Source organism: Pinus tabuliformis, chromosome 4_1 (genome assembly GCF_031772625.1).
Source record: "Pinus tabuliformis cultivar Carrire ecotype Pingquan chromosome 4_1, CPIR1, whole genome shotgun sequence".
NCBI lineage: Eukaryota > Viridiplantae > Streptophyta > Pinopsida > Pinales > Pinaceae > Pinus > Pinus tabuliformis.
The window spans coordinates 129913963-129923990 of NC_142303.1; the positions used below are offsets into that span (position 1 = coordinate 129913963).

Here is a 10028-nt window from a genome sequence, read left to right on the forward strand (position 1 = left end):
TGTAGCCTCTGAGCTTCCGAAGGTAGAACTTCCTAGCCACAGAATCAATGCTCAGATACAGTATATGAGAGACCATGCTCTGATAGGCAAGTTCATAGGACTTTGGCCGACTGAGAAGGCACTGCGGGGTTGGATAGCAGTGAAATGGAACCCAAAGGGACATATAACCTTGCAGTTGGGGCCAAAAGGGTTCTTCACGGCCATTTTTAACTGCCTAGAGGATCGGAATAGGGCGCTGGATGGAGAGCCTTACTTCTTCAATGCCGCCAGCCTATATCTCAGAGGATGGGCAGAGCGCTTCAAACCTGATAAGGAGGATCTAAGTTGGGCTCCAGTTTGGATTCGACTATACTCACTTCGAATGGAGTATTGGGATGAAGCTTCCCTACAAGAGATTGGAAATGTTTTGGGTGAATTTATAAAAGTCGCAGAGGAAACAAAAGTCCGCAGATACACATCCTTTGCTCATATCTACATCTACATGAACCTCAACAAAGCACTCCCGGATGTAGTAAGTATATTCCATGATGATATTGAATGGGTTCAGCTGATTGATTATGAAGATGTGCCATTTAGATGCCGAAGATTTCATGCCCTGTGCCACTTATTTAGGGACTATCCTTTAACTCAAAAAACTTCTCCCTCATCTGGATTTGATTCACATGAGGTTGATGGCTTTACCAAAGTAGTGAGTCGCAGGAAAACCCATAAGAAACTGGCTTCAAATTCTAAATTGCCTCAAGCCAGTTCCTCCAAGCCTTCAATGAGCAATAGCTTCGAAGCATTAGCTCGCCAAAATGACCCAAGCTCGGAAACTCCCGCCCCCCCAGAGATGGAGATGATGAAGGACAAACAATCAAAGCAGGTAGACCCCAAAGCACTACAAGCAGATCCTCTACTCAAAGGTGCCTCCTCCTCAGATAAGAAAAAGGTCCCAACATGGAATACCCAAGGAATGGAGGTGGACAACTTACAATCTAATTCCAGAATAGCAGAAGAACCAAGTGAGGAGTTAAATGATTCTCAGATCATGGAGGAGGAAACAAAGGCTATAGATATTGGGGATCTGGATGTCCCTGGCCTAGAGTAGGCATGCAATACAAACAAATTTGACAAAATTCCAAATCGACAACTTAAGAATTTGGAGGAGATCCTATCTCGGGCACAACGGCAAAAATCTTTAGGTATTCAAACTAGCAGCCCCTGGGATGGAAGATTCATTACCAAGGATATCAAAAAGCGTGGAAGGAAAGCAGACCTCCAACGAACAATCAGAATAGGAGAAATGCTAGTGGATTCAGGCAGGTACTCCAAGCTAACCAAGTATTATAACTCTGATCATAATCCTTCCCAATGAAGTTAATCTCATGGAACATATGAGGGCTTAATGGCCCAGGGAAAGGAATAATATTTAAAAACATGATAATGCGAGAAAAACCTTAAATCCTTTTCTTGCAAGAAACCAAATGCAATTCAAATGCTCTAGAAAGAATTGCAGCAAAAGTATGGCCAGGGAGTCTCACTGCTGCAGTGGATGCCGATGGGGCATCTGGAGGCCTTGCAATCTTATGGGATGCCCGAGCTATTAGGATCAACAACATCCATGCAAATAAGAACTTCCTCCAAGCAATTTTTCACATCATTGGGACAAATATACACGGGCTCTTAACCAATGTATATTTTCCCCAAGAGGCAATGCATAAAGCAGAAATCCTAAACACCCTCTCTGCAATCAACCTTGATAGACCACACCCTTTATGGATTTCTGGAGGCGACTTCAATATTATTACTAGGCTGGAAGAAAAAAGGGGAGGCAAGAGTAGAGGGAATCAGGAAGGGAAATCCCTAAGAGACTTCATTCAGAATAACTGGCTTATTGACTTGCCTTTAAATAGTGGTCTATTTACATGGAGCAACAGGAGAGCAGGGTCGCAGCAGATCGCTTCTCGTTTGGATATATTCTTACTTTCAGACAATGCTATTCATATAGGGGGAGACTTTGCAGTTTCCATCCTGCCTCTCTCAGGATCTGATCACTGGTCCATCTCCCTTCAATGGACGCGTCCTGGCAATCTAATCAGAAGACCATTTCGTTTTGAGGCTTTCTGGATGTCTCATCCGGATTTCCAAAGCTTAATCAACTTGGAATGGCACAATTTTTCCCCTCCAATAGGTTCCAAGATGTTTCAATTTCAGCAGAAGCTAAAGCATCTTAAAAGCAAGATCAAACGATGGAATCATACTTCTTTTGGTAATATTTTCCAAGCTCGGAGTGCCCTTGAGCTAGATATGAAACATTTGCAGCATAGGATTATTGTTGAAGGCCGTTTAGAGGACCTGTCAGAATAGGAAAAAGTTCTTGAGGCACAAATCTTAGAAAGGGCTAAGCAGGAAGAAACGCTATGGAGGCAAAAATCAAGAATAAGGTGGCTTAAAGATGGAGAAAAAACCACAAAATTTTTTCATAGTACCACCATCCAACGCAGAATGAGTAACAACATAACTCACATTCAAAATGATCAGGGAGTCAAAGTGGAAATGCATGAAGAAATTGAAAGCAAACTCCTAAACTATTTCAAGCAAGTGCATCACGAGCCAAATGTAGACAGATTGTTGGCCATAGAAAAAATTACTCGAAATATTCCTAAAATTATTTCAGAGGAGCATAACCAACTTCTTCTCAAGCCTGTAGACTTACAGGAGGTGGAATCAGAAGTTCGTCAGTTGAAAGCAGGGAAAGCACCTGGCCCGGATGGATTCACCTCCAACTTTTTCCACAATTTCTGAGATTTGATCAAGATGGAAGTCTGGCAGGTGATTGAGGAATCACGAACCTTAAGATGGATGTTTCCGGGATACCCAAGGAGGATTAGCCTAGCACACCTGACAAATATAGGCCTATAACTCTCTGCAATATCATCTACAAGATAGTCTCCAAAATCATTGCCTCCAGACTCAAATTGTTGCTTCCTCTCATCATCTCACCTGAGTAGTCTGGATATGTCGAAGGTTGGAAATTACGGATGGTATCATCCTAACTCATGAAATAATTCATTCTCTGAAGCACTCAAAGAATCCAGGTATGTTCCTCAAAATAGATCTTTCAAAGGCTTTTGATAGCTTAAGCTGGACGTACATTAAAAAAGTTCTAATTGCTTTCATCTTTGCTCCTCCTTGGGTTAGATGGGTTATGAGTCTCATTTCCTCCTCTTTCTTTTCCGTTCTAGTCAATGGCATTCCCTCCTCTCCTTTTCATCATTCTTAGGGAATTTGACAGGGAGACCCTCTCTCCCCATTCTTGTTTTTCATTATGGCAGAAGGATTGGGCTAAAGCATTAAACTAGCTCAGCAATCCCAACGTCTCAGAGGCTTGTCATTTCACAACTCTTCAGTCTTCACTCACCAGCAATTTGTTGATGACAACATGCTTTTTGGGCATCCTTCGGTTCAGGAAGCTCGTCAGCTCAAATCATTACTAACGGACTTCTCGGAGGCCTCAGGAGCCTCTATCAATAAATCCAAATCTCAGATATTCTTTTTCCACACCCCTGCTATCACTCAGGCAGCTATCACCCACATTCTGGGATTCTCCATTACTAATCTTCCTTCCAAATATTTAGGAACTCCTTTGACTTCCTCGGCCCTGAAGCATTCTTCATGGAAGATCCTCTTAGAAAAACTGGAGGCACGCCTTTCCTCTTGGACTCACAGATCTCTAAATATGGTGAGTCCTCTAGTCCTCATAAAAACAGTTCTTCATGCTATGCCGCTATACCTCTTCTCCATCCTTCCAGCTCCCAAATGGGTTTTCAAAGAAATCAAGCATCTCCAAAGATGATACATTTGTGTGGTTAATATACAGTTAATAGAATTAGTCTTTACCGGGAAAAATAAATAAATGTTAAATCAATTCATATCAAAGGTTCTCAACATAGTTGGATTTCATTAGATTTTATCAAGAAAGATAAACAAATATCAGTAAATTGTTTGACAACAAGACTCTGACATTGCAACCATTAACCCGTATATGCCATTCAGAACTTACCAATAAAGACAAAATCTTTGTGTCGTAACTATAGTTAATGGAGATGTCACTTAATTCCAATCAAACACAATGCCACATTATACTTATGAGGTCAATATCCCATAAGTAGCACTCTCAACATATGTTCAATGACAATAACTTTGACCTTATAATATGAGCATTATATAAAAAAATTCCCATAATTCAATATTAAATAAATAGTTATTAACTTGTTATCATTCTCATTCTCTTCAATGTCAATTTTATATATATATATCTATATATATATATATATATATATATATATATATAGATAGATAGATAGATAGATATAGATATAACCTTTATCTACCAAAAAATATTTAATTATATTAAAAAATTAATAAGAAAAAATTAAGCAAATATTCATAAAACTTATTTTACAATTTTATTATTGTTTGGAGTACATACAACACATCATAATTTTAAAATATTTTATTAAATTAAGTGACACAAAACCCTAACTATATAGCTTTATTTATAATCAAATAAACATAAAATAAAAAATAAATGGTTGAAAATAAGTAATGTCATTTTTCTGTTGAAATATCGACGCGCTATTAATGGTTATTTTCTTCTAGCTAATCGTGCCCCGCCAATGTAACATGTAGCCGGGATGACCACGTGCCCCGCCAATGTGACATGTAGGCGGGATGACCACGTTACATTACTTTTTACTTGAACCGCGTTCCAAGCGAATGTGACGTGAAACCGTGATGACCATGACTCGTCCAAAAGTTACACCAACTTCGTATAGTCCTCCCATTACCATTCCTTCTGCCATGTCTCACTCGTGATGATCCATTTCGCTTCACATTTTACAAATTCAATTTTCAAACGTTAATTTGTCATTACTCAAATCGAAGAGTACACGTTTTCCTTAATCTTTAGTATATATATTATTTTTTTATTTGCTTCATGAAAAATTGTATGAATACATTACTTTATTTGTTTATTTCATAAAATTTATAATTACTTAAATAAATTTTAAGTATTATTAATTTGTCATTATATATTTTAAAACAGTGTGTATGGTAAGGTATATGAATAGATGTTTTTGCATTTCTTTCGAAAAAAGATGTTCTTATATTTATTGATGCGGGAGCATCTAGCCCAAAGGGAAATTATTGTAAATAATAGACATAGGGTCATGCATTAGTTTCCTAAATTCCAAGTTAATTAGATATTCTCAAATAAAACTAGGAGAGCTTTTAGGCATAAAGGAGTGGATATGGACTTTAAGTGATAAGGATAGCTTTTCTATTTTAGAATAGGAAAAAGACAGAATAAAGCTAAAAAGATGCTTTTGCCATATGTATGCATTGCATGAGCTTTAGTTGAGTGATTTTAGGATTTTTAGAGCATGCTAAGTTAATAAATTAAGAAGCCTCCAAGGCATTGAGTAAGAGTGTGAGGAGTGAGTGTGAGAAGGAGGAAGGTTTCTCCTTGGGAGCCTTCGGGCAGTTTGTAAAAGGGCCATGGATTTGCATATCTGGCCATGAATATAACTTTTGTCAATGCTTATTTTATGTAAATACGAGTATGTTGAATTCAGTTATGTACGAGCATGTTTGTGTTTAGTGAATTCCGAGATATGGTTCTGCATGTGGTGGCAGAAATTGATGTTATATAACTTGAATTTGAATGAGGTGCTGGTGGCTCTTATTTTCGTATGCGCTATAATCCTGTATATTGATCATTAAGGCTCCTTTCCTTTCATGCACGTTTATAATGCTTTGAACCTTATTTTATTGTGGCGCATATGTATTCTAGGTATAGCGTTTTATTGTTGTGGATATATATTCTGATTATGGCGAGAAGCATTGTAATTTTTAAGTGGCTGTAGCAGCGTTAAGGATTCATAATGAAGTGCTGAACCTTATCGGTCAGAGACCTTATTGGCGTCAAGAATACAGTTGAAACTGTATGGAATGCCGCTTTACAAAGCGTTTGGTCCGAACAGAGATATAGTATGGCAAAAGGGTGAACTCTGAAATTGGAAGCGAACTATTATAAACCGTGACATATGTATCACTGAGCCGTCGTTTCAAAGGCAGAGAGGTGTTGGTTGAATACCCCGACAGGCCGTCATACTGGAAGTAGAAGCCATTGTTGGAGCGATCGTCGGTTTATATAATTGACCAATGATAAAGAGCGGAGGCGGAATTGCGACTTATACATGTGCATCGACTTAAATTACAGTCAACGAAGATATATATGTAAGTGGGGTTCGGTCCATGGTTTAAAAGCCTGTATCTATGACTAAAATCCAACGCATGCAACCGGTGTAACATCTTTATAAACGAGTCAGCATATGGTAATACCGTTATCTTTGGTAAGGAGGATGTATTAAGAATATACGAGCCTTGTTGATAATAAAGTACCGTGGGTATATGTAGCTATACATATGTGTTGTGCGCATAGGCTCTAATGGAGTATCGATTTTGATCAAGAGCACGGTTTAACGGAATACTCATAATAAGGTATGTCCATGATGAATGCGTATGTCTGGTATGCGCATGCGTATGTCTGGTATGTTGAGAATTTCTTTTACTAATTGCTAGAAGAGCACTGGTATTTTATTCCAATTGAAAAGCTTTGTTGCCTTGGAATTGGGCTGGATAACCAGAATTTGAATTGTGAATCGGATTTAATAAGCTTTTATGTGCACGGTTGTCGAAGGTCCTGGTAGGAGTGGCCTGGGAGAGGCCTGGGCTGCATCATTTATGAATAATGTATTGTAATTATTAGCTTCTATTGCTAGAGCTATATCTACATGTTTTTATATTTTCATTTACTTTTGCTTCTCTATTAATAAATTTGCTTTTTCATTTTCTATATTGAATTCATAAATCTCACATACTCTTCATTTATAAGTCTAGTGTCAAAATATATCATAATAGTTACATGTATCATTCTTCTTCGCATGTTTAGTTGTCTTTGATAAAATGTCACTTTGATACATTTTCATGTGAGGTTTTCTTCCTTTGTTCTTTAGTAATAACTTTCCCTTATATCGCTGCTTGACCTTATCCCTTAAATCATGGATTAGATTTTGAAATATATTGTCAACATTATTCCTCATTTCCTCTACTTGCATAAGGATCCTTATCAAGTGATCTTACAAAGGTGTTTTCTATCTCACTGCATGGATGATGGAAATACTTGATATCCATGCAATATGCTATTTAATTTTATAGTATGTAGCTCATTATATGATACTTCATTGCCAATATTACCTAGCTTATCTTTTAAACCTTTGATTCTAGACATATAATCAATAATGTTTTCATTTTCTTCGATATTAATTGAAAGAAGCTTGCTCTTAATAAATAGCACTCTAATTCTATTTACTATTTCATACAAACCTTTTAATGCCTTCCATGTCTTAATTGATGTCCTCCATTCCCTTGTATGTAGAATGATATTTATTTCACAAACATTCTCGAGAGAACCTTTTCATTGGTTTCTCTTTTCTCCCTATCATGAACCAAGGCCATATGAGCCGTTGGCTTAGCTTCAACTCCACTCAAAATTATCTGTGCATTATATCCTTGCAACAAATTTTATATCTTAAACTTCCAATTTATATAATTCAATCCATATAACGTATTTGCTTCATTTAGATAGTATTTTTTTTTCATGACTAATTAGTGAAATAATCAAGAGGAAATGATCTACATAGTAATCTTACTAGCATACATAATTTTTCACAATCTTTTTACAAACACGCCATTCAACACACTCAATCTACAAGACATATGAATGCACAAAAATTTCTTATTGATGCCACTCCTAACTCTAATCTACAAACACCCTATAATGTGCATAAGCTCATATCAGAGAAAGGAACACTAATATATAAACTGATGACCCCACAAGGAAATTTGTTTATTAAGTCATCAATCCTTAATTCCCCCGCTCTTCTAGAAATGGTCACTTATATAACTATAGATGATCATCATCAAAATTAGATATTCTGTTCAAACCAAATGCATAACTATCTCCATAACTCTCTCCATAATATCTCCTAAAATCTCTTCCTAAATATTCCCATAAATATCTAAAGAAATCTTAGTCCCTCACATATCTCATTCCTAAGTAGAGTTTCTAGAATAATCTAGCATATTATCATATATTCATTAATTATTACAAGTATGAATTATTCTTTCATGCCCTCTCCTTAATGAAAATTATTCATTATACTAGTCCCTTCTCCATATTTGCATTTCTCATTCTTAGTCTTTACTGCTCTCTATTTTGATTTGTGATCTTTGGTCTTCTCAATCTTCTCTGCATTCCATTATGTACTTGCAAACATAAATATAAGTTGAAGTTTGTATAAAAAAAACCACAATCCACAATAATACATGGGTCAGGAACCATTATATCCATCATTTCGCCAAGAAGCCTTTTCTCCTACATGGTTTGTCAAGTATTATTTCCTCACTAGTATTTGTGCATATAGTTTTTGTTTCCCTTGCATCATTGCTAGTGATCATATTTGATTTTCTTGGTTGTGGTTTCTAGCTCACCCACAATCATGGTCATGATGCTTTTGCATCAGTTCTCTTGTTGGTGTCTCCCTTTGTCAGTATTGAATCCTCTAGACAACATCTAGCTCCTCACATTATGCAAAAACTCTATCACGCCATGGTGACTTTTATCACTCTCAAAATTGTTAGGTACTCTTCTCATAAAACACCTCTTCCTCATAGCTTCTGACACTAATCTCTAATACCATAAAATAAATTAAAACATACACCAAATGGAATTGTATGTAGAAAGAGATTGATCTCTGTTGAATAGGGAAAGTTACATGCACATATATAAGCTTTCTAGAGATCAATAGATCCCTTAAAAAATAAAGTTTTAATTGAGACATCTATATAACTAAATATTCTTTGTTTTATACTCTATCATCAAAATTTGTTGAAAATAATGTAACAATCTACCAACAATTACATTTCTTCATTTATTTCTAACAAAGTAAACGCTAAGATTACATTTATTGAGCCCGCTCCTTTGTAGTTTAGCATATGCAAAAAAAGGTATTTTTTATCTAGATACATATAGTTTTGTACTCATAATATTGAAGGTGGTGTCTACAAATTCTAGGACTATATTAAGGAGATCATTTGGGACTTGGCATTTCTTACCCTAACAATAATGGAGGAGTTATTTGGGGGGAATTTAGTGTTATGTAATTCCAGTGAACGTTGTAATTATTGGAGTTGAGTTCGACATATAGTTATTTGAAGGTTAGGGTGACTACATACATGCTTCCTACGATAGCGAGAAACTTAAGAGTCATGTTACCAAATTTACTAGTATTTTTTCAATACTCATATAATGTGTCCAAGCATAGCAAGAAAGTGAATAGAGAGGAACAATGGTCAATAAGGGTAACGAACATGAGGTGTATTAGGGGGAGGCAGGGTAAGGAACACATAATTCCAATGGGAGTAAATAAGAGGCAAATACTTCGACCTTGGAAGCAAACAATGCCCCAATACAAGAGTATTATGTTTGGCCAATAATGAAGCAAAGGTAGTTTTGGAATGATTAAATAGACATTGAATTTTCAAGTAAGAAAACAATGTTTAATAACGTCAACATGGTCCTTGGATAGTACAAAGTAGTGAGAAATATAAACTTTAAATGAAAATAACAAATAACAATATGGTGATTGTTTGGAGCTATCCACCTCTAACCTTAATTTGGGATTATAGTGTAGCATTAACATAGTAGACATTTCATTTATCAAGGAGCATTCAAAGTTGTTTTTGTTTTTTTTGTAATTTAACTCATTATGATGAAACTTTAAAATAAATGTGTGGTTAATATAACACTTGATAAAACTGTTTTTTAAAAACACATATTATATAAATAAATACTTATTAAATCATAAATTATTTAACTAATACTAACTTGCTTAATATTAACACTAACTTACATAAAGTTC

General features: G+C 35.9%; 1 protein-coding gene across 1 annotated transcript; it reads left to right on the plus strand.

Annotated features, from left to right (window-relative positions):
* The first annotated feature begins 1695 nt into the window (after positions 1-1695).
* On the plus strand, positions 1696-2349 carry LOC149174538 (uncharacterized). Its single transcript, XM_089420883.1, has one exon. The coding sequence runs from the start codon at positions 1696-1698 to the stop codon at positions 2347-2349; it is 654 nt and encodes a 217-aa protein (XP_089277009.1).
* The last annotated feature ends 7679 nt before the right edge of the window (positions 2350-10028 follow it).